The sequence below is a fragment of the Mustela nigripes genome, chromosome 11, assembly GCF_022355385.1.
Source record: "Mustela nigripes isolate SB6536 chromosome 11, MUSNIG.SB6536, whole genome shotgun sequence".
Taxonomy (NCBI): domain Eukaryota; kingdom Metazoa; phylum Chordata; class Mammalia; order Carnivora; family Mustelidae; genus Mustela; species Mustela nigripes.
Genome location: NC_081567.1, coordinates 29,309,300 through 29,333,425, shown reverse-complemented (window position 1 = coordinate 29,333,425; position 24,126 = coordinate 29,309,300). Strand labels below are relative to the sequence as shown.

Genomic DNA, 24,126 nt, shown 5'->3' with positions numbered 1-24,126 from the left:
GCTGTTTTGGTGTTGGTAGACAGAGAGCTCAGTTTCAGTTCGTTCTCACTTTCCGTTCTCAGTGCCGTAATCCCTGGAGTCCTGCAGCCTGGACTTTGAGGGCTTGTCAGATGCCTCAGCTGTTCTCTGGGACTGATGTGCTTACCCCCCCTGCCCCACCCCCTCCCTCCCACCCATCTGGCATTTCCCAGAGCTGACAGCACAGCGGGCCGGCTTGGGTGAGCTGAGGAAGTGATTTGCTGCTGTAGTCATCCTGTTCCTCGTGGACGAGTATGTCTTCCAGCCAGCCCCCACCCCCAGCTTCTGAAAGGGCTGTCCCTAGCAGCAGATGACACCGGGACCCTCTCTTGCGTATTCCTTCAGGCGCTACTTGGGAGCGCTGCGTCTGGGTTGGGCCTCGGGAGATGACAGGGCAGGATTCAGTTCCTGTCACGGACGTCGTGGGGAGCCTGGCAGGGCGCACATATCCATCTCCTTGGTGGCGATGGAATGTGAGGCTGGAGAGGCCCAGGCTCTGGGCGGGATGGCAGGGTGGCGGGTGCAAGCTTGGGCCTGTCTCACCCCACGGCCGTGCTCTTTGGGGACGGTATCCTACCCTGCTGTGGACTCCGGAGCCCACACTACCTGGTTCCCTCCCAGCTCTGCCGCTTACAGCCCTGAGCCCTTATGCAAATCAGGTCGCCTCTCAGAACCCGCTTCCCCATCTGTACGTGACGTGTGTCACACAGAGCCTGGCACGGAGCAGTACAGAGCAGATACCCCCTACCCCAACATGTGACACAGGACCACAAGTCTGGTGACTTGCGACAACACAACACATGCTTGTCCTCTCACAGTCATGGAGGCCAGAAACCAGAAAGCAAGGTGTCGGTACCAGCGGGCCTTGCTCACTCTGGAGGCTCAGTGGAGTGGGGGCGTCCTTCCTCGATGGGGCTGGCATCTGGCGCTGAAGGGGCAGCTGGCTCTCCTGTCCCTGCTCTTCATCCCTTCGGCTCTGCACGGAGCCCCTCAACCTGCGGCCATCACATTGCTGTCCGGTCGGGCAGCTGTGGTGCTGCCAGTAATGTTGCGGTTCTCGGTCAAATGCTATCCACGGGGCTCCTGGGGCACGCAGTTGGTTAAGCGTCTGACTCTTGGTTTCAGCTCAGTTGTGATCTCAGGGTCATGAGATCAAGCCCCGCGTCAGTCTCTGTGCTCAGCGTGGAGCCTGCCTGGGATTTTCTCTTCTCTACCCCTCTCCCTGCTCGCTTTCTCTCTCTGTCTCCAATCTTTAAAAAAAAAAACCCACCACTCAGGAAGTGGGGGCTGCTTTAAAATCAAGGGAAACCATGAGGCTATAAGGAATGGAAAACGCATGGGTCCATTTGTAGCCCGGGATACATCGTTCCCGAACATGTGGCAAATGCAGATGCCGGCTCACTGTAAATGACAGAGATGAAGGCTGAGAAAGAAAACAAAAGCCTTTGTTCCAGAAGCAAGGACAAGGCAAAGAAAAGGGAGCAGTGCCTGGGTGTGCATTTGGAGGCTGGAGAAGGGGTCACTCGGGCCCTCCGTGCCCTGGCACCCGTGGGGGAAGGCGGGCGGTGTCGGGTCTCTGCTACTCACCGCAGGGCTGAGGGGCTCTGAGGGGCAGGGACCTGGGAGAAAGCCGGCTGCCTGCTGGAGCATCCCAGCCTCTCCACGTTGTGTTTGCGGTGGCTGCTGAGCAGGCGTCAAGATGTCCCAGAGAGAGGAGGAGACAGGGTGGCTTCTGGATCCTGATCAAACATAAACTAAAGGGGCAACTGTAAAGCACGGAGCCGCCTGCACCTGCCTTCCTGCTGTCCTAGTGCGGGGGGCAGGGCGGACAGTGTGGGGTGGCGGGGGGAGCAGTGGCTGTTCCTGAGCTCTTACTAAGCCGCATGGGCAGCATGCTGGGCAGCTTGCAGACCTGACTAGGTTGTGAGCGCTGGCCCCATTTTATAGACAAGGAACCCGAGGCATAAGGAGTCACTGTTAGTACATGGCGAGACCCAGGACCTCCTGACCTTAAGACACCAGGCTCTCTGTCTTTCCCTGAGGACCTCTGCAGCCAAAGTCATCAGTACAGAGCAGATACCCCCCTACCCCAACCTACCCCAGCGGCCTGAAGCAGCATCCAGGTTGTGGCTTTCTTACTGGTAAGCTGCAGAAATCAAAACCCTGCAAGAGTCCTGGGAGGAAACCGTCCGGAGCCATTGCGCTTTGATTGGAGAGGGAGCACGCCTGCTCATCTGCAGACGTAATCATTGCACTTGAAATGGTGAAAAACCATCCATGTGTGTTGTTAGCAGACAGCGCAGGCCATCCCGTGGTCTGAGGGCCTGAGTGACCCCTTCTCCAGCCCGATCTGGGCCTCCTCTTGTTCTTCAGACTCTGGACCTCATCTCACGAGGCTGTGGGACTCAAACATTTCTTCCTCCCCACCAGGAAGAACTGAATGTTACCCTGAAATCACCCATAATTTTTCTGTAGCTGCTCCGCCGTCCGTTGGAGCAGGAGTTGGCCAAGTTTCTCCGTAAATGACCTCCAGCTCGTACGTGTTTGAGGAATTGGGGCCACGCTGTGGTTGTCGTGTACCCTCAGCTCTGTGGATGGAATATGAAAGAGCCGCGGGTGATAAATGTTGTGTACATTTCCCTGTGTTCAGTGAAAATCCATTCACAGAAGCAGATGGATTCGGTCCCTGGGCCATGGTTTGCTGACCCCTGAGTAGAGTAGGCAAGGGGCTGAGTTCAGGGCTGGAGATGCTCACGTGGAGGGTGTCCCCAGTGACACCCCTACCCTTGCATGCGCACGGGCTGGGGGATGTCCTGTTTGCAAGGAGACGGTATTGGAGGCGACAGACAGGACGGGTTCCTTCCGTTTGCTTGGCAATCTGATGTCTCCAGCAGGGCAGCCCTGATGGACCCACATCTGTTCCCGTCGGTGGTAAGAATTGCTTAGACCTGTGGCTTAAACATCCGTCATACCTTTTCCTGTTATTAAATGCTGTGTGGCAGCCCCTAGCAGGGTGCCGACTGGACATTGTGGTTGGCAGGCACTTTGGGAGATCCTACATGGGCGCCCCTCTTAGACCGCGGTCCCAGGGAGAGTGGCTCTGGATGCTAAGGTTCGCACAAACCCCAGATGGCTTTGGTGTAAATGCTGTTGCTGCAGAAAGGGGTGTGGGGGCAGGGGAGCCTGTGGCCATGAAGCTCTGGAGACGGCTACTCAAATCCCAGGAACCTTCCAGAAGCCAGTAAGAACCCCGTGCGTGGTGCGAGGTGGTAGGAGCCTGCAGCTAAGAGACACAGCCCCTGCAGGGCCGTTCCTTCCTCCTCAGGCCTCTTGGTCCTCGTCTGTAGCAGGAGTGAGCTTGGGTTAGTTGGTGCTCGTGGTGACGGGCCTCTGTCTTTCCCTAGAGTTTGGCTGAGGATTCTTGAGAATTGCTTCACATCTTGGTAAGCTAAGCCTGGAGACACCGGAGACCGTTGTCGATTTGTACTTGCCCACGTCTGTGGGTGGATAGGCTGTGGGCAGAGAGGTTGGCAAATCCCCTCGTGTGTGCCGTCGAGATGGGGTGTGTGTGTCTGTGAGAAGTGCGCGGGTCCTGGCTCTCCCCGCTCGCTTCCTTCCCAGGCACTGCTTTGCAGCCGGAGGGACTAAGCAACAAGCCAGCTAGCCCGGGCTCTCCCCTGCTTACCTCCCCTCGGGGGCTTCTCGCTGTTTGCGGAAGGACCAGAGTCCCGCTGTTTTCCCTTGTTGCTTCAGCCTCCTGTTCAGCAACCTCCCTCCACGAAACTTGGCCCTGTCTGCCTCCCAGACGCCGTAGCTGTCCCTTTCTTCTCCACGGACTTGCACACCATAACAGTGTTGGTAGATTGTCTGAAGACAGTCTCCCCTGCTGGAGTGGATGCCACGTGAGCCCCAGGCTTTCTGTCTCCCATTGGCTGCCGCCCCCCTGGAGCCAAGGTGTCTGACCCTTAAGAGGAACTTCGTACAGTTTGTGGACTCAGTGTCTGGGCAGCTGGAAGGTGTTTGCCTCCATGGGCTGGAACAGTTGGCTCACTTGTGGGGCAGAGTCTGCTGGGTCCCAGCCTTCTCTCTGTGCAGCACCCTTGAACTCCACCCAGGGCCGACGGGAGCAGGTGCTGCTTAGCAGGCTCTCGTTCTCTGCCAGGCGCTGGCGGGGTGGGTCCTGAGAGGGCCCCTGGGACCCCTCACAGCTGTCCCACGGGAAAGACTCGGTTGCCCTGTTGTACTGGAGGAAGGGGGGCTCAGAGAAAGCCGGTGACTTGTTTGAGGCAACACCATGAAATCAGAGCTCAGTCCCAGCCGACCGAAGTCCCGATCTAGCCCTTCTTAAAAAATTATTTACTGATGAAGAAATCACAGCACGTTTTCATCTCTAAAGAGCTGATAAATACTGCTATAACTCAGAATCCAGAAACACAAAGTAGTTTTCCTAAGCATCTGACACACTTCTCTAATGCTGCTTCTCCCGCATGTTTTTTTTTAAAGATTTTATTTATTTATTTGACAGACAAGGATCACAAGTAGGCAGAGAGGCAGGCAGAGAGAGAGGGGGAAGGAGGCTCCCCGCTGAGCAGAGAGCCCGATGTGGTTGTCGATCCCAGGACCCTGGACCATGACCTGAGCTGAAGGCAGAGGCTTTAACCCACTGAGCCACCCAGGTGCCCCCCACCCCACGTTTTTAAGCTGGATCCTGTGATAGGCTCTTTGTAAGACAGAGACATAGTGTCATTTTTCTGGGCAGAGGCTAGAAAAGTATTTCAGTCATTCATTTGATCATTCGGTTGATCAAAACTTATTTTTTCTAACATTCTACTGGAAAGTTGTGAAACAGCTCTGTTAATTTCACCATGGACACCTGCGCACCCACCGCGAACATTCCGCCATTACCAGTTCACTGTGCTTGCTTTTCCCTCCGACCCTGGCTTTCCCTCCGCCCTTCATACCCCATCAGTTCATCTTTTAAAATGCATCTCACAGTGAATTGCAGGTGTCGGGACACCCGCATTGCATGCTCTCTGCATTCTGACAAGTGCCTGCACCTGTGCGGCCCGAGACCCACACCTTTGCCATCACCCCAGAATGTTCCTTGATGGGCCTTCCCAGTCGGTCCCCACCTCCTTCCTCAGACTTAGTCACTGTCCGGCTTTTCCCCCCATCACAGACACAATAAGTTTCCCCTTTAGTTTGAAATCTCCAGGTTGTGACGTTTATTTTTGAAAGGGTAACTACTCTTAAACGTAGTAAAACTTGGTAAGGTATAAAGTTGTACTGTGAAAAATACCTCTGCCTTCCTCACACCCTGGCTTTTCAGAGCCATCCCTGTACAGGCATCCACGGTTGGCCATTTCTGGTGTCTTTCTGGAAATGGTTAATGCAAATGTGTGTCTGTCTTCGGCTTCTTGATGAAAATAGGACTTTATCTGACCTGTTGTTTTGGGTCTTGCCCTTGTCACTTGCTGTCATGTCCAGGAGGTCATTTCATGTTAGCAGAGGAGGTCCGTGCCGTGCTAGTACTTGTGCCGCCGGGATCTGCTGGTACCATCTTATGGAGCCGTTCCGCTGCTTGCCCGCTGGCTCTTACTGCTGTCCGCGGTGCTGCCGTGTCGTCCTGGCAGAGCTGGGCTGCTTCTGTCGCCCGCGCATCTCCGTTACTCGCAGAGAAACTTGACGTTCATTCTTAGTCGACTGGGTACTTTCCTCTCCCTGAAATTCCTTTTGCTCCAACACTTACTGAGCAACTAGTGTGTGCCTGATACCGCCGTGGGCTCTGGGAATACTGTCCTTGAGACCCTCATAGTCTTTACGGAGAAACTGACCCGTCAAAACCTAATTCACAGAAGTGTTGCAGTCCACACTGGTTCACGTTTCCAGGGCTCTCAGATGATAGTCTCAAAAACTCCTAAAAGGTCTTGTTAAGCCAGTGGTTTACTCACAATGGAGAGTCTTGGACCTTAGCTGATTTTTAAACCACACGAATGCCTCTCATTGTTCATAGAACAAAACAACAAATGAACAGATAAACCTAGAAGCCTGAAAGTGGTCCAGACCTGGGTTGGGTGTCTCCTACGCGCCCAGAAAACCCAGGCTGACCCAGTGCTCAGAGCACAGACTGGGCCCATCTGTCCTCTGCCTTGGCTCGCCATTCTGGAAGACAGCCGTGCCACTGCACATTTTGTTCCTTATTTTAAAAAATGAGAAATTGGGGGGGGGGGGCTGGGAAATAGTGGTCGTTTTTGGCAGTGCAAAGTGAGGGCTAATTGCTTAAGGAGAGGCTATTTGCAAAGATCGATGAGGGAGAAAGTGACCCTGGAAAGCATAAATCATGGGTGTCATTTCATGATTGGGACAGAGATTGGTTGCTCTGTGATATCTGCCTTTTGCCTTTTTTTCTGAACCGTAAATCTGGGAGCTGTGTAATTAGAAGAGAGGGATGACAATTCTCTTCCTTTGATTTTTTTCTTATCTTCAGACCGAGTTATCCTTCTCATGCATGAAGATGGTGAATTTGCTACAAAGCAGTTTCAAAATAGATCGACATTTCAGTGTGGAAATACAGCTTGTATCATCATTCATTTCATCGGTCACAAATACCAATTCCATGTCCACGCTGGGCCAGGCGCCGGGCCAGGCCGCTGTGTGTCGTGGGGCGTGCATCCTCCCGCTCCCAGGGAGGGCGGCCGGCTACACGGCACGGTCCGGAGATGATCGGAGAGGTGGCTATAGGGAGCACTTAGTTTTGCCCATTGGGGCAGCTCTCTCCTAGGAGTGTGTATTTTAGCTGAGTCTTGAAGGGTAAGACAAGGGCCGGCTGAGCAGAGAGCCCAATGTGGGGCTCAATCCCAGGACCCTGGGATCATGACCTGTGCTGAAGGCAGAGGCTTAACTCACTGAGCCACCCAGGTGCCCTGTGCACATCTACTCTTGAGGGGCTGAGTCTTCGCAGACCTTCTTCACTGCATCAGAGCTCTCTGCACCAGCAGAGCCTCCTCACTGTGGATCTGGGTTAATTCAGTTTCTGTGCTTCCCAGAAGCAGAAGCACAATGCAAAGACCGGGGACTTTGGCACAGGAGGCAGCATAGCTTGGTGACAAAAAGTCACCAAAAAGTCACCAAGACTCTGGAGCCAGACCCACTTGCCTTTGACACCCACCTTTGTCACTTACCAGCTGAGTGGCCCTGAGAACGTTGCTTTTTGGGCTGCCTGGTGCTCCGCTGAGTGGTTTCGCTCTGATGGCTGGGGCTGCCGCCATCCGGGGCTCCACTGCACTGAACATCCAAGATGGCGCACCCACTCCTCTGGCAGTTGGTTCTGACCTCAAGGCATCTCTGATTCTTCCATTCATCCACACCGAATCCTCTTGTCCTTGCCTGGGAAATGGGAGGGATGCCTGTGCTCACAGGGCTGTGAGGAGGAGGATGTAGGAAGAATTTGTAAAGCAGGCAGCCTTTGACGATGCCCGGTGGGGGTGTGAGTATGTTCGCAGCCCCCCAGGCCTGGGAGTGAGGGCAGCTCCAGTGTCCACCTTGGCTGCCCCTGCTCGGATCTTGATTCTAGAAGTAGAAGGAGGGAGACTTTTTCCTGTGGTGCGGGCAGTTGCCTGATTAGTTCTTACCTCTCTTCCTCCTTCCCTTCTTATTTAAATAAGCATTTACTTAGCACAACTGTCATTCTTTTTAGCAGAATCTCTGTTATCTGAGCTCTTATCCTAGGCTTGAAGAGTTCCCAGTCAGAACACCAGGGTAAACCAGTGTCTGAATTCCATGTCGGCATCCATGTGAGGGGCTGTGGTTAGCTGTTCCCACCCCCACCACCCCCACCAGAAACCCAGGAAATCCTGAGTCAGGAGAGATGGGGGAAGCTTCTTTGCTGATGTACCCCAGAAGTGGATTCTCTGCGAGTCTCACCTGTCCCTCCCCATCCATGGGCCTGTAACACCTGAGCTATTTGTCCAGGAGGACCTGGGAATCATGGCTGCTTTGTTCCTCCCAGAACGGACTCGGCCTTTCCTGTCCCCGCGTACTGCTGTGTGAGTCCCCAGGCCACAGGCTGCACGGGAACCTGCCTTGCCTGCAGGGAGGAGGGAAGGGGGGCATCCATGCTGCTTACCACTTTTTTATGTCCCCAGCTGAGGGCGAAGCAAACAGGCTCAGTCCCAGGTCTGTCCTCCAGGATCGCCTGCAGCTTCCTGTGTGTGACAAGGGGTGTTTGTGGCCAATGGCAATAGAAAGTTGATTTTTCTTACAAAATACTCCTTGTCCCACACTTTTTTCATTCCAGACTGTGGAGTAAAATGAGCTTTCTGGATAAGGACTGTAAGCCCCAGAGACCGGTGGTACCAGTCTGGACAGACAGCATGAAAAGACAAAATGGTAGAACCGCACCGAAGTTTGGGTATCGGTGATCAGCACACAGGTGCTGTCGAGCTTGGCCTGATTTGCTAGAAACATTCCAGAGTTTGGAAAGGTGACAGCTTCTGTTCCATCCAGCCTCCCCGGAACCCACCGAGACATGTCAATGTCTCCTGGCTCGCTGATGCCGATAATGCTGTATAATGAGAAGAAAAGCTCCTAATTCAGGAGGGTTTAACGTCTCCCAGCCACACAGATCCTTTGTCCAAAATGTTCCCTAAAAATCAGCAGCCCTGAGGGTTAACTTCTCTGTGAAGAAGAAAACGCCTTCTGGGAATGGATGGTTTTAGAAGCAGCTTTTTTGTTCTGCCTTAAAACCCTCACCTTTTGAGTCCTCCTGGTCACCCTTTCCCTTCAGTTCTGTGGGGTCAGCCCAGTCAGAACCTTCCCTGTTCCCTCAGGCGATTCCCTGGGTCTAAGCTCTGTTCACGTCCAGTCTGAAATGAGGTAGAGAGAAAGGTGGCGGCATGATGTGCGTTAACAGTGCGGCAGGTGTCTTCAGCCCGGGAGCCCCTCCTCCAGTCTGCTTACCTGCTTCTCACATCATGCACAAACAACCTTCCCCAGACCCGGGTACAGGCAGGTAGGCTCAGAGAAGAGAGGCCTGGAGCCGCCCCACAGCCATTCAGGAGAAGGTGCTAGAGTTCTGGCCACATCCACGGGGCTCTGTGAGGAAGCGCCAAGGGGAAGGTGATGTCTGCTCCAGGAGGTGCCTTCCGAGCCTCCCCCTTGTCCTTTTCCATCCTGCCTGAGAAAGAGAAGAGCGCTGGAAGGCAAAGTGTCTATTTTCTGGCTTTCTGCACTGCAAGTGCATTTTTGTGGCGGGGGCGGGTTGGAAAGAGTATCTTGTTTACTTTACACTGTAATACGAGAGATACTTAGTATATAATAGATGTCTGTTTATGGTTGTGCGAGTCAGGCAAACAGGCACTTCCATCCGAGACAGCGCAGGAAAGTTCAGGTACATCCCACACATCCGTCTGCCCTCTCTGTCCTGAGCTCTGCCAGGGTCATCCTTCTGACCTGCTTCCTTCTCACCTCACTGATACGGGGACATCCTAAGTCACAGTGGTACCCCCAGTGGGCATGTGCAGCTCCCACGGATTCTCACCTCACTGATACGGGGACATCCTAAGTCACAGTGGTACCCCCCACTGGGCATGTGCAGCTCCCACGGAGACCAGGAGCTGTTTGCTGTGCCATTAAAAATGTATCGGAAACCCTCTTTTGGTGAGATAATAGGTTTTTATTTAAATGTTTAATTGGCAGTACATTATTTCAAAGCTCCAGTGATGCAAAGGAATGCTTAATAAAAAGCTTCCTTTCCAGTGTGTGCACCCGCTGTGGAGGCCGCCACTCCCACCCCCTGGTGCCCACATGGTGCCCCTTTTCTAGGTGTCTTCAAGGTCACTGCTAATGTTTCTCTATGTAAAAATGAACACAACTTGATAGTCTTAACTCTCTGCTTTGGCGCCCCAGGTAGTGTGTTAGACTTGCCATCTGCACCCTGCTTAGGCTCTCACTTGATCTGTCCTGGAGATCTCATTACAGCACACAGAAAGCTGTTTTGTTCTTCAAATCACATTTAAAATTTTTTTCTAAAGCAATTGATTCAAAAGATACACTTTTTTAATCTTAATGGAAATACAGCAAATGAAAATTCAGCCTCTTTCTCTGCATTCCCACTCCTACTGCATTAGCAATCATGGCCTCTGTTGGTTTTCTTATGTATTTCTCCAGAACTATTATTATGCTTGTACCCTCAAGGGTGTGCATGTGTAACTCCTTTTTTTTTTTTTTTTTTTTTTAAATCTGGCCATCTCATACAGACATGTTACAATTTCCTGAATCATTTCTCTATGGTTGGACCTTTAGATTGTTTGAAAAAATTTTTTTCAATGTACCTGAACAATGGAAAGAGGAATGGTTTTTGTAAATCCTGGTTCGTGTCTGGGATTATTTTCTGTAGATAGAACCTGGGAGTGGGCTGTCTGGGCCAGAGCATGTTGATGTAGGGACTGTGGACACGGCCTCATGGCTTCCCTGGTAGATGAAACCACCTCTCACGCCAGCCGTCCACGGGAAAAATGACGCTCACCCTCACAGTAGAGCCACACTCAGCCCCAGCCCAGTTGTTTTTTTTTTTTTCTTTAACTGTGCCTGTTTTTTGTTTTTTTTTTAAACCTGAGCTTTTCTCAGGTTGGCAGTAGGCAGGTTTTATCCTTCCTGGGTTTGGAGGAATCGCTCAATAGCGGCTCGCTAGCAAAAGCTGCTCTTGGACCCCATTGTAACTGCTTAGCTCCACACACGAGGGGCTCGGGTGGGGTGCTTCTCACTCCGGGCTGCCGTATGTGGGGTGAGAGATACCCTTGGGCTGATTGAACAGATTCTCTGTTGGTGTCAAGGGTAATAGAACGCCCTGCTTTTCTCAATAATTGCCAGGTGATTTGTACAGTGCACAGTTCCTGAGGATGTCCCACCTGCCAGGCTCTATTGTGCATAATCTGCAGGTGGCATGTTTTATGTTCAGAACGATCCTATGAGGTGTAGGATTGTCCTGCCTATTTTACACGGGAGGACAGTGTGGCATAGAGTGAGCAGGTGTTGTCTCCTGGCCACAGGGCCAGAAACAGCTGGAAGCGGGGGTTGACCCTGAGTGGTGTATCCCCTGAGCACAGCCTCCATGACCATGGCCTTCTCCTGATTCAGAAGGGGGTTACCTGGGAAGGGTTCAAGTTTTACCACCTTCGACCTTATAGCTGGTTTTCCCTGCCTTTGCTGAGGGTTTGGAGCAGAAGACCCTTTGAAGTTGGACAGACCTGAACTCAGATCCCCTTCCTGCAGGTGTGGCCTTGGGCAAGGTCTCAGCCTCCCTGAGCCTGTTTCCTCATCTGTGAAGTGTGTTTGTGTGTTGGGGCGGAGGGGGCGGGACCCTGCCCCTCCCTGAAATTGTTAGGGAAATGGACGAACATGGCAGGTAACACGGGAGCTCTGACAGGTGCAGAGTGAAGTGCGTGCTCTTGCCCTGGAGAGCCCCCAGCCTCCCTCTGGTCCTCCCACCCTTCCAGTTGATGAGAAGCTCCGTCCCCGGACATGACTGTAGTGTCACCAATTCTAGAGCAGCCACTAGTGCTGAGCATTTGGCGATCTGCCTGACGTCGTGCCTGCCATCCGGCCAGACGGTGCCTCGTCTTTCACCCAGTCCCGCTCCCGTGGGGCCCGTCTGAGTCAGCAGCCACAGCTGTGTGCTGCCTTAAATTGCTCCTTGCATCATGGGCGGCAAGGGGAGAACCGTCTGGAGCCGACACTGGCCTTTCGTGTTGACGTCCTAGGTGTGTCTGTGTGTGCGATGTTCATCACGGGGACAGTTGGATATCTTCCCACTGCTCATTTGATCCCTCGCATCTCAGACCCTAATCAGGCCTTTAGAGCTCCAGAATTACATGCTTCTGCAGGCCTACTATTATCTCAATAGGATTAGCGGTCCTCTCTCCGCGAGGAGAACGGGACCCCTCACCGTGCCATTTTTCGATTACCAGAACACCGTCTCTAACCGTCCTTCCACAGAATCACTTGTGCTTTCCCAGTGACTGCGTTTTCACCTCGGTCTGAACAGGGAATGTTCAGGGAGCACTGAGAGGCCGAGTTCTTGCGTGATGGTGCAAAAACCGTGGTAACCAAGATGCGTTTTTCTCTCCCCTTTCCCCCTCTCCCAATGGCAGGTTCCTGGAGATTTGAGTCAAACGTCCGAAGACCAGAGTTTGTCGGATTTTGAAATGTAAGTCCATGGCACCTGCTCACCAGGGGCCTTTAGAACTTTAGGCCTTTAGGACTCTGTTGTTTGGCTTGTGTCCCAGAAGACCACAGGGGGTACTAAAATCACTGTGGCAGGGTACACGGGGCTGATTTGATATCTTAGGGGTGAGAAGTTGTTCGCCTGCAGCCCAAGTCTGGCCTTCAGATGTGTCTTGCTTCTGTTGCTGGGTATTGGAAAACAATTAATTTTGGGGGTCAACATTTAGGATTTGGAAGCTATCATATAACATGTACATTTCACTTAAAAAAAAAAAAAAGTCTCCGCTCCTTAGCAGGCGACAGTGGGAGCTGAGTCGTGGCTGAGTCCCTCACACGGGGACACACTGTGCTGGGGAATTGGAGTTTACAACCCCTGAGTTACTGGAAACAGCAGTGGTTCAGGGCATGGGTCTGATCTGTTACTGGATATGATTCCGTCGGGAGTGTTTGACGGTAAACTCCTGAAGTACTCAGTTGGTCTTCAGATGAGGTTGCCTTGGGGTTTGGACAGGTTGTCCCCTTGGATTGCTAAAGCCAGCGAAGCGGGTTCCAGGTTAGCGCCCAACAGAGCCTCCCTCTGCTGTCACTCAGTTGTCCTGAGCAGAAGGTGGCCCAGCCTGAGAGAAGGTGTCATCGGGGCTAGGACCAGGCCTCGGAGCATTGACCAGAGCCAGGCTGACCTTCCCTGCCCTCCCGGCTACAGGTCTTACACCGGCATGACCTTGGGCAAACCTCTAGACCTTGGGCCCACGTTGCTCGTTCGTACAGTGAAGGTCACGCTACCCTCCTCACAGGGCAGTGGCAGCAGTGACAGGGAGGTGATGAAAACACCGAGGGTTCAGGAGGCTGCTCAGTCCTTGGGCGGCTGTCAGGCTGGTGTAGGCTGAGGGGGGTGACGTGAGGTGAAGCCATGAAGGATGGAAATCAGGTGTGAGCTTGCCTCCCATGCGCCTGTGGTGGGGGGTACAGCGTGAAGAGGATTATGGGATGGCAACCCGGTGGGGGGCTGGGGTCGGGACAAGCTGGGCAGAGAGGTGAGAGCTGTGGAGGAGGGTTTCAGTGACCGTTGTGAGGCAGAAGGCTCACCATTACAGCTAAACCTATCAGGCACTTCCTGTGGGGAGGGGTCATGCCATGTCCCTGATGGAAGCCATGAGCAAGCCACAGTCCCTGCCCTCAAGCAGCCACTGCCTGGTCCGGCTCCATCATCTCTCTCCCGAAGATTCGCAGCTTCCTCCCTTGGGTTTGTGCATCTCCACTAAAGCCAGGGGGAAGTGCCATTTTCCTCTCTCAAGATGGAGGCCAAAGTCCCTCACGTAGTTTGCACAGAGGCCACCGCAACTCCTCTGACTCATCCTGTCTTCCCTGCTCAGGATCATTCCTCCCAGACCAGGTCCTCTGTGCCGGGCATTATTCTCACCCACTGAGTCCCCTTGACAGCCCTGCGACATGGGTGTCGTCCTCCACATGACGCGTGGAAGCCAGGATTCCAACCAATGCAGACTTGATCTGGGCTGTGCCCTTCACACATGTCAACTCCCTGCCCGAAGCACCTGTCCAGCCTCAGCCTCTGTGATGCCTCGGACCAAAGCGACACCTCAGCCCTCCACCACCACCCCCACCAGTGCCTGTCATTGTCCTGGGATCCAGGATTCCTTGGTGGCACTAACAACAATGATAACTAAATGATGTCTCTTATAATTAGAAACATGTAGGTACCTAACAATGGATCCCCAAAACTCAGAATGTTAAAGTTGACAGAAACGAAGGGAGAAGCTGGAAACTTGAATACCCCACTTTCCGTGTGGAGTCCCAACAACTGGAAAGAAGACCAGCAAGCGAAGAGAGGACTCGGGCAACCTGTGACCCAGCTCGATCCAACAGGCACATGGAGATCCCTCACCAGAGGACACTTTCTTCTTCAGTGTACTGGAACATTCTCCAGGCTAGACCATACAGTAGGCCTCAATACAAGTGTCCATAAACTTAAAAACATGGCCGTTACACAAAGTGTCTTCCTCGATCTTGGTGGAATAATCATTGAGGGAATGGTCTTTCTTCCTCTCCCTGAGGGTGGGGACTGTGTCTGCCTGCTTCCTTGTTCCATCTCCAGGATCTAGAGTAGTGACTGATGCGTAGTAGGTGTTCAGTAAGTGCTTGCTTTATGCACGAAGAAACAAATGAAAGAATGAACAGATGAATTAATGTCTAGGAAACAGATGGTCATGTAAATCATTCCTTTAAGATTTTATTTATTTGAGAGAGAGAGAGAGCGAGCATGAGCAGGGACAGAGGGAGAAGCAGACTCCTCTGCTGAGCAGGGAGCCCGACACAGAGCTTGATCCCAGGACCCCGGGATCATGACCTGAGCCTTAGCCAGACGCTTAACCAACTGAGTCACCCAGGCGCCCGTCTCTTTTTTTTTTTTTTAAAGATTATTTATTTTAGAGAGAGAGAGTACACAAGTAGGTGAAGCAGAGGGAGAGGGAAAGAGAGAATCAGAAGCAGACTCTGCACTGAGCGTCAAGCCTGAGGCAGGGCTTGATCCCACAACCCTAAGATCATGACTTGAGCTGAAACCAAGAGTCAGACTTTTAACCAACTGTGCCACTCCAGTGCCCCCATCATGGAAACAATGCTCTGAAAGAGAGAGATGCCTAAGGCAGCCCAGGGTGTCTCGCCCTTGCCAGTCAGGAAGGTTAACGAAAAGCAGATTGTTTGGTCCATTTTTGCACTGCACCCATCCCCTTGACAGAAATGTAAGGGGAGCACTTAGGCCCTGGTACAATCTAAGGGACCTTTCTAGGAGGAAAGCCATTACAGGTACAAGCCAACTTGATGGCTCAGAATTGCAGTTTTACTTGGAGCTCTGAGGAAGTGATGAATTATTTTGTCCCCTGAAGGAGGTCTGCACCTTGTCTCAGAGCTTAGAAGGAAATGCTGCTTCAGGGGAGAACCATTTCTTTGTGAAACTGAACTGCTCCCCCCTGCAGAGATGGGGAGGCCACTGAGTCACGGAATCTTCCACCATCTCAAATTGGCTTCTAAGCACAGGAGGCTGGCGCGTGGCTCTGAGCTGCTCTTGAGAGAGGAGGACAGTTCAGGAAAAAGCATTTAGCCCTGGAATGACTCTTAAGTAGAGGCCAGGACTGGAACCTCCCAGCCCTCCCAGAATTGTGCAGTACCGTTTTGATGATCGCCAGGGCTGATTTTCAAGCTTTAGTGACAGTCGGCGCAGCTGTCCTCGAGCCTTGGATTCCGCTGGTGGAACATGAGCAGTGGTGGGTGTGTGGACCCAGAGACTCACAGTTGGGTGAAAGTCATCTCATAAGACAAAACTCGCAGAACTGACAGAACCAAAGTGACCCTTGAAGACCCCTTAAATATCCTGTGAGGACTAAAGGGGTTACTGTGGGTAGAAGCGTGGAGTCCTACATTGTAGGTTCTCAGTAAATGATTTGCACTTGAATTTAAGTCTTGGCTTACTGGAGCCGTACACAGTGTTTCTGGAAAGTTGGAAGAGGGGTGTCCGTGCCTGCCCTCCGGGTTTCCCTTTCCCCACCCCAAATAGCTGTTGCTTGCCTAACTGTGGACGCCCACCTCCTGAGCCTTTTTGCAGAGTCTGATCTTAAAAATGGGTGCCAGGGTCTAGATCGAGCACAGGCAGGAGGGGGTGCGACTCCTCTGGGTGGTCATCCGCGCATGTGACCCTCATAGCCACCTGGGGGCTTCCGATTATCAGCCCCCTTTTCAGATGAGGAAATGGGTTTAGGTAAATTCTGAGTCACGGTGACTCAGTTGTAAGAACGGAATGAGCCCTTGCTCGTTCGGAAGTTCAGATTGTGATTGTAAAGAATACACACGCGCACGCACACACACACACACACAAGTCCCCGCAGAACAAGGCTAGGGGCTGGCTACGCACGCCCACACTGGTCCCACAGACTCCTGTGTGCACTGGCCGTTGTCGTCAGTAGCTTGCCGGTAACGCCTCTTAGAGAAGATGGTTTCCTCTCACTTTCTCAGCAAATTAAAATGACAACTTCGGATCTTTCCTTTGGGCAGATCGACGCGGGCACTGATCAACGTGTGGATCCCGTCGGTGTTTCTCCGGGGCAAAGCGGCAAACGCCTTCCACGTGTATCAGGTGAGTCCCCGGTTTTCGGGTGGGTGTCCCTGCTCTGGCGGGATGGATAGCTGTTTGTGGCGCTGTGGTGCGACTGCCTGTCGGCGGCGGAGTGCTGTCCCCAGACGGCATTCCGGCCGCCCTGCCTCCCAGAGGAAGCGGTCCTTCCCTCGTCCATACAGGAGGGACCGGGTGCGGCTCCTTCCAGCCCATCAGGCCTCTCGGTGTGGCCTCTGCAGATCTGAGCTCGGACTGCTGGACCCAAGATGGGGTCTGTCGACTTGTGTTGTAGCCATAGGGTCCAGGTATCGGTGCTGCCTCGGGTGTGCTAGGACCTGTGGCCAGACATTTGCCACTTGGATCCCGTGCTCAGGTGTCCTCTTGGGGCTGGCGTTCTCTGCAGCTTGATGGATGACACTCTGCCTACCTGGAGGGTTTTAGCATCTCTCCAAGAAAAAAAAAAAAAACAGTGAACTTGAAAAGATGAGCCCTGGTTTCCATTTTCGTAACCTTAAGTGAATCTCTGTTTCCTCATCTGTAGGTTGGAGACAGCCCTACCACTTAGCTTGCAAAGCTCTTGTCAGGTTGAGGGACATCTGGCACCCTACGTAACCTCCGTGTTCTCATCTTGATGCTTCTCCGTTCCCAGATGCTCGGCCTGTGTGGTCTTTGGGGACAGGCCTGTTGCAGGGGTATGATTTATAGGCACAGGCATCAGCCTGACACATGCATCTCAGCACCTCACGGACTGATGCGCTGGGGTAGGGCAAGGCAGCTCGCACCAGAGTGACCTTAGTTTACGTGTTGGTCTGGACAACGGCAGTTAACAAGTAGCAGGTTCGTGAGTGTTGGAGAATCTGAGTGTTTGTGATGCTCTCAGCTCGGGCTTGGAAAGAGAATTAGACATGACGGACTTCTGTGGGTCCCCTTTGTTGTCTTTCTTCTCGAATGCCAAAAACCAACCAACACCTCTTCCCTGAGTTCTCCGTTCGAGTTCTGCTTTGCGGTCATCAGAAAGCTGGGAGGCGTTGCCTGGACGCTGGAAGGGGTGAAGCCGCCAGCTTTGTTTCGGAGCAAAATGAAAATGTGATCTCACTTGAGCGGTCTCCTTGGCCTTTCACGTCTGCCTCTCCCCACCCCCTCTCTGCCCCCAGCCCAGGATGGGGTCTGGCAGGTTGTAGCGTCTAGAAGTCAGTTATGAAAGGAGACGGACACAGCCCATGTGCCGTTGCCTGGGAGATGGTTGCCACGGTGGTCACAGTGGCATCTGTGCCCCTCTGCCCCTGTCCTTCATGGCTTCGGAGCTTTCCTGGGTGCAGCCCAGGAGTCGCCCGCATCAGCCAGAGCCACTTTGTCTCACACGGCGGGCTCTCCCAAATCTTCCCGATGCTATCTCTGGAATGCCGCTGTTTCTCCTCTTCGCTAACAGTGCTTCTAGCTGGTTTCTTAAGAGCAAAACCCGAGCTTGTGTTTGGAAACATTATAGAAAGCTTTTGGTTTGTGGTGTTTTTTGTTTTTTTAAGATTTTATTTGTTTATTTGACCGAGAGATCACAAGTAGGCAGAGACGCAGGCAGAGAGAGAGGAGGAAGCAGGCTCCCTGCAGAACAGAGAGCCTGATGTGGGGCTCGATCCCAGGACCCTGAGGTCATGACCTGAGCTGAAGGCAGAGGCTTTAACCCACTGAGCCACCCAGGCGCCCCTGCGGTGTTTTTATCATAAGCGATACTGGATAGAAGGTAACTCATTTAAAAATGAGGATACCATTGGACATTAAAAAAGTGCATTCTGTATATCTCTTCTAAAGATTTGAGATAATTTCCAAAGAATTCCTGTAAAAGAATGATAAAATAGAAGTAAAGAGAGGAATAATAGGGTTCAGGAAAATGTGAACTAGGAGAACTTGAATTAAGGAAACTCAGAATCACACATGTCTGTCACGGGCCCCTCTGTGATTATTCTCATAGGTTGGTGAATTTCCTGTGGGCTTCCTGGCAGTCTGTGTGAAAATGGGAAGGTGGCTCTTTTGGATAATACCATGGCTAATGAGAAGAAAATAAGTCAGCTCCTCAAAGGAAGCTCCGAGAGAAACTTGTGCGTCAGATTAAGCAATACTGAAGGATGTAGGAGACAGTCCCCCATTACATCCCTGTGACAAATCGCTGTCACACTTCATCAGATCCCCCTCACAGGGGCCAAGGGCATAACCTACAAAAGGAAGCAGTTCATTTGATGAGCCAAGAGGAAAGGCTCCTCCGCACGTATGATTCCCTCGGTAGATCTGGGCTTTCCAGTACAAGAGCCACTGACTACGTGTAGCCATTTAAATTCACGTGAACTAAAATATAATAACATGAAAAAGGCAATTCCTCAAGTCTGCTGGTCACATTTGCGTGCTCAACAGCCGCACGGCTCAAGGCCACTGTGCAGGGCAGCGCAGACACAGGATATTTCTGTCACTGCAGAAAGTTCTCTGGGGCACTGGGGGCCTAGAACAGTGTCTCCGGCCCGAGCATGGGGAGGCAGGCTACGTCAATGTGTGATTGGTCAGGCTTTAGAAAGACAGAGGCTGGACATGAGCTACCAAATCTTGCAGGGAGGAAGCCATTTCCTTTTCAGCTCTTCCCTGGCTTGGGGTTCCCAGGTGGGGTAGGAGGAGACCCGGAGCGTGGCCCCCATGCCCCCCCGCTCTCTTCAGTCTTGCTGTTGAGCAGAGACCAGAAGGCCCCAGAGGAGAGCCTCAGCAGGAGCAGACTTGAGCCTGATCGTACACGTTGTTTTGTTTTTACTGTGTTTATTTATACATTTGCCTTCTAGTTATGGCACAGAATCCTGTTTTCCACCCACCACGGTGATGCATGCAATTTTAAAATAAAGTTAAGAAGAAACAAAGCGAGTCTGGTTTTAAAAAAAAAGAACCAAACACCAAAGCAACACTATGTAAATGATTATGTAAGCAGCAAGGGTTCAGGGCAGCGCTACATGACCAGTCGTGTTTGGGAAACGTGAAGCGGAGGGAACGGACAGCGTGCGGTAGCTCACTGATGGTGACAGTCCCCCCAGGAAGCCACAGTGGCCGCTGCCTGTGGCTGGTCTGTGTGCGTTCTGTCCAGGAGCTCACTGAGCCCTCACACCCGCCCCGTGCACAAACGCTTCTTACCACCATCTTATCAAGGAGACAGCGAGGCACGGACAAGCATCTCCCTCAGTAACACGTTTTCGCCCAAGTAGCATTTTCTCCAAAAAGGTCCTAGTTGGCAGAGGTTCTGAGAGTGAGGGTGGAGCTCTTCAAAAATCCAAGAGGTGAGGGGAGAGACAGGTAGCATCATGCTGGAGAGCCTGCCGTGCGGTCTGGAGAAGGAGCTCACGGGTGCCAGTGAGCTAAGGGTGGCGCCAGGGCTGTCACTGCGTATTGTGAAGGGGTCGGGAGTTGTGTTTTGCGCAAGGATTTCTGGGGAGAGGTGCCGTCTTCGGACACGATTGAATGCAAGATCTTAAAAAATGGTTTGTGCCTTCGAGTGCTGTGCTTTCTGCACTTGGCCCCCACGTCCGAGATGGGGGCCCGGCATGTTCAGGCACTTGGAGGAAATGGCAGCATTTGAACAATTCTCAGAACACCAGTAAAATCCATGTCCAGAACTTTCACCCATGAATATTTCTGACGCTTCCGGCCTCTGCTAATGCTTGGCTGCCAGCAGACACCAGCCAGGGACACAACGACTGAACAGCAGCAAATAAAATGGCAGAAACTGTTTACTAACCGGTCTTGCAAGGTTTTTGTCTTTCTCACTGTGTTAACACAGCGTTGCGCTTGTGAGCTCCATTTTCTGTCACTTCTGTGTGGTAGTTACGTTTATTGTTAATCAGTTCCTGGTTTATACCTTTGCAATTATTTGATCTTATTCCCCAAATGGCCTGACCTCCAAACAAGATTGAGGTCCACTGTCTTTAATATTCTGCTGTTGTGTTTATAAAGGGAGGTTAGGCCTTTAAAAAAAAAAAAGAAGAAGAAGAAGAAGAAGAAGAAGAAGAAGAACCTGCCTATTTTTCTCCTAAGCAAATATTACAGCCACTAAACTGGTATGAAATCATCCACCAGTACCCTTACTTTCTGAACCCTCAAGTCTTCGCCTTTGAAAAGAACTGTGAGCTCTAAGTACAGCCGAAACCGGTCCTCTATGTGGGACTAATTTCAGCCTTTGAACTTAACCACCGGCAGCACTGGCTACTGGACAATATTCCGTCTGCGCAGCCCAGCTAATTAGGTCTCCTTTGTATTAAAAAGGAATGTCGCTTTGTTTCAGCAAAGCTCTTCCCTTCTTGAATACGTCCCCTTTCCTGGAGACCACAGGGTGTCCCTTGGCTCAAAGGAACGGCAGTGCCTGGGAAACTCCCATCCAAAAGGAAACCGTGTCCCCTGGGCAGCCATTCGGAAGGTTTCTTCCAGCAGAGCGTCGTTTTTACACGACGCGGGGAATCCATTATTTCTCCTGTTAGATCACAGGGCCTGGGAGGGCTGTGAGGCCGCAGGTGGCGGGGAGGAGGGTGACATGGTGGCTCTCAAGGTGGCGGACTTCTCAGCCGTTCCTTTTCATCCTCTTCCCCCAGAGGCTTCGCCCGTGGGTCCTCGGGTTCCGTGCCTGTGGCTCTGTGCTTAGGCTCACTTTTAGGCTGTGCACCGCATGGGCTCGCCTCCGGAGCCAGCTGTGTGGAAGACACCTTTATACCAGAGTTTCTCTGACGGGATAATTCTTTGTGCGTGGGGGGAGCTCGCCTGTGCTACGTTTTTCTGTTGTTGATCATAAATGGGACCCTATGATGCATGCCTTCCTCCTGGGTACACAAGTCTCTCCCGCCCTTCCTCCTTTTAAACTTCTGCACGTTATTTCCTAGAATGAGGGAACCATTACTCACTATTCTGATGCTGGACATTTCGATTTTCATTTCCTGGCCATAGCCTACAAAGCCGCCAGATTGTTCTAGTACAGATCTCTTTGTACATACTGTAGGCATGTCTTATGGATAAGTAGTTAGGGAATTTGACGAGGGGGAGAATGTATACATTTTTTATCATAATAGGCCTCGGTAAATTGCTCGTCTGAAGGCTGAATCACTTTTCAGTCATACCAACAAGGTGAAAGAATGTTCTGTCCCCATGTCCTTGCCATCATCGGCTATTAGCAATCTTGAAAATTTCACCATTCTGATAGAGGAAAAAAATTACATTTCCTTGATGTTTGAATTTGCATTTTCCTTACTGCTCAGGAGGGTGGGCTCATGTCTTTGCTGTAATTTGCCCTTCGTGTTTTGTGTGCGTGTGAATTGTCTGTGGATGTCTTTCCTGGTTGTTTCGCGGCATCGCCCATCGCTTCATTACCCATGTGTAGGAGTGCTGTGGGTAGCAATCCTTCATACCCTACCTTTCAGTCTTTGGCTTGTCTTTTAGCCTGACGAATGAGGTTTACTGAGTCTTCCTCTGTTACCTGGTCTTCTCATCTTGGGAAGCAAGGGGTTCCTTGGCTGACCCGCTGGGGTCTACTCTGCCTTACTCAGTTGTTACAACAGCCCCGAGATCTTACAGATATCTTTGCCCACCTCTAAAATGGAAAGAGCATGTTCAAAATGGTGAGTTAATAACTCGTCCAAGGTCTGAGAGTAGAAGCATCCGAGCCAGGATCACTACTGGTCTCTCTACTCTGAGTCTAGGGCTTTTTCCTAGATGCCCAGGCTTCCTCCAGAGGACAGAGTGGAGACCAGTGAGCAGAAGTTGGAGAGAAATAGGTTTTGGCTCATCTACTGATACCTGAACTGACTGTTCATCTCTCTTTTTCTCCCCAGACATCCTGCAGTAGGCTGGGTGCTGGGGATGTTGTGAATGACAGAGATGTAGTCTTGGTCGCTGACTTCTTGATATACGGAAGATTGAATGTAGAGAGCCCATCAAAGGCAGAGTGGTCTTACCAAGTACTGATCTTGACAAAACGCTGCCCCCTGCCACATTTGACCCTATTCTATGCTAGAGAGACCAGATGACCTCTGAGGCCCCTTTCCAAGTTTGTAAGAACTGACACATATATCTGGTCTACATGGGCGAAAAGGACTTTTTTTTTTTTTTTTTAACTGTCCTGGCATGAAAAGTGGATACACAGTTACTCCTCCATCTGACTCTTCCATTACTGCCCCCGGTGCAAGAAGCAGCCAATGTACTGACTGCCCCCAGCCTTGGATTTCTTGGAGGAGGCTTTGTCTGGGCCCCTTGCTGCCGGCAGAGTTAGAACAAGAGACCGAGACTTGCCCCCAGAGCAGGGTGCTGCTACATTCCACACCTCGGGGGCTCAGCAGAAGCCAAGGGCTTAGGTTCTCACCAGGGTTCTCCCGTGGTAGTCGTGGCCGTGGCTGCCGTGTTTACATCTCTGGGTCTTGCCCTGAAGCCTAGGCCCAGGTGCGCAGTGGGCCCTCCAGTACAGGCTGTGACCTGCAGCTCTGGGAGGCACTGCTGCTCACCGGAACACCGGCTGTTCACCTGCCGGAAGGTCGGCTCCGCGAAGCCACAACTGGGTTGTTTTTGCTTGCTGCTGTATCTCCAGTGCTTAGAATAGGGGAGCAGGCTCATTGCATGACGGATGGATGGATGGATGGACGGACGGACGGACGGACAGACCAACGAACCATTTTTAACTCCAGTTCTCCACCCGAAATAAGATTCTGCTAGGCGCCTCTCATCAGAGTGAGAAGTTCTCACTGTGTTGGTTTTATCAGACTCTTATCTAAACTCCCCGGTCCTTCCAGATTATTTCTCTTGGCATCATTTCAGCCCTGCCTCAGTTTTCTCACTGATCGGAACCACTTTCCTCCATGTTGATAACTGGCCCGGTTGTGGTTGAGGAAGTTTCACCTGCCGCAGGTACTGTGCTGCTTTGCCGTGGAGTAGTGGTTTAGTTCTCTAGAGCTCAGCAGCCGAGGATGGCCTGGATCTCCAGCCATAATCCCCAGACTCTCCCATAATCACCCGTATGCCGTCAGGGCCCCCATCCCAGCACCTGCCCCAGGATTTCAGGTACTAGGAGTAAGAGTTCAAGTTTGGCAAGGTGGGAGCCTTTAAGAAGGTCAGACAATAAGGATTCATTGACTTCTTGTGAATCAGGCACTGTGCTAGGCCCTGAGGATACATTCGTGAACATTATGTACATGATACCCACCGCCCCACTGGAGTTTATAGTTCTACCAGAAAAGACACCTTGAACCTGTTAATGTACATGTAACTCAGAGATAAATATATCATTACAAACTGTGGATGTGCAGTGAACGAATACTACATAGGGTTCCAGAGATTATAAGAAGGGGCCCACTTAACCTGGGGGTAAGAATGGGGTTCTTTGAGAACATCCGCTCATTTTCTAAAGGACAGTTCAGAGTTAATGACGTAAGTAGAAGAGGGACAGTCCAGGCCGAGGGGGTTGCCTCGAAGCAGGAAAGAGCTTGGTGCGGGGAGAGAAGGCAGAGAGGCTCAGGGTGCTGCCCCCAGCTGGGTCTTCCAGGGCTTTCTAGTGAAGCCTGCCTGCCTGCTTGCCTGTCCGTCCACTGCCCCATCCACCCATGTGTCCACCCGCCCGACTCTCCAGCCAGCCACGCACCCACGCACGCAGCTGTCTGTCCACCCGTCCACCCGTCCACCCACCGCCACCTGCACACCCAATCGCTATTGCAGGAGCCCAGGGGAGAGGGAGCGCCGGTGGAGACCTGCACATTGGCCACGGAGAG

At 52.0% G+C, this 24,126-nt stretch overlaps 1 protein-coding gene across 3 annotated transcripts in view; it reads left to right on the top strand.

Moving 5' to 3' along the window:
• The window catches only part of SNX29 (sorting nexin 29), a 475,893-nt gene that overhangs the window by 329,972 nt on the left and 121,795 nt on the right, over positions 1 to 24,126 (top strand). For all 3 annotated transcript variants that reach the window (XM_059415299.1, XM_059415297.1, XM_059415298.1), the window contains exons 17-18: positions 12,168 to 12,223; positions 16,306 to 16,387. In XM_059415299.1, coding sequence (XP_059271282.1) covers positions 12,168 to 12,223; positions 16,306 to 16,387 — 138 coding nt within the window. The remainder of the gene's footprint in view (positions 1 to 12,167; positions 12,224 to 16,305; positions 16,388 to 24,126) is intronic.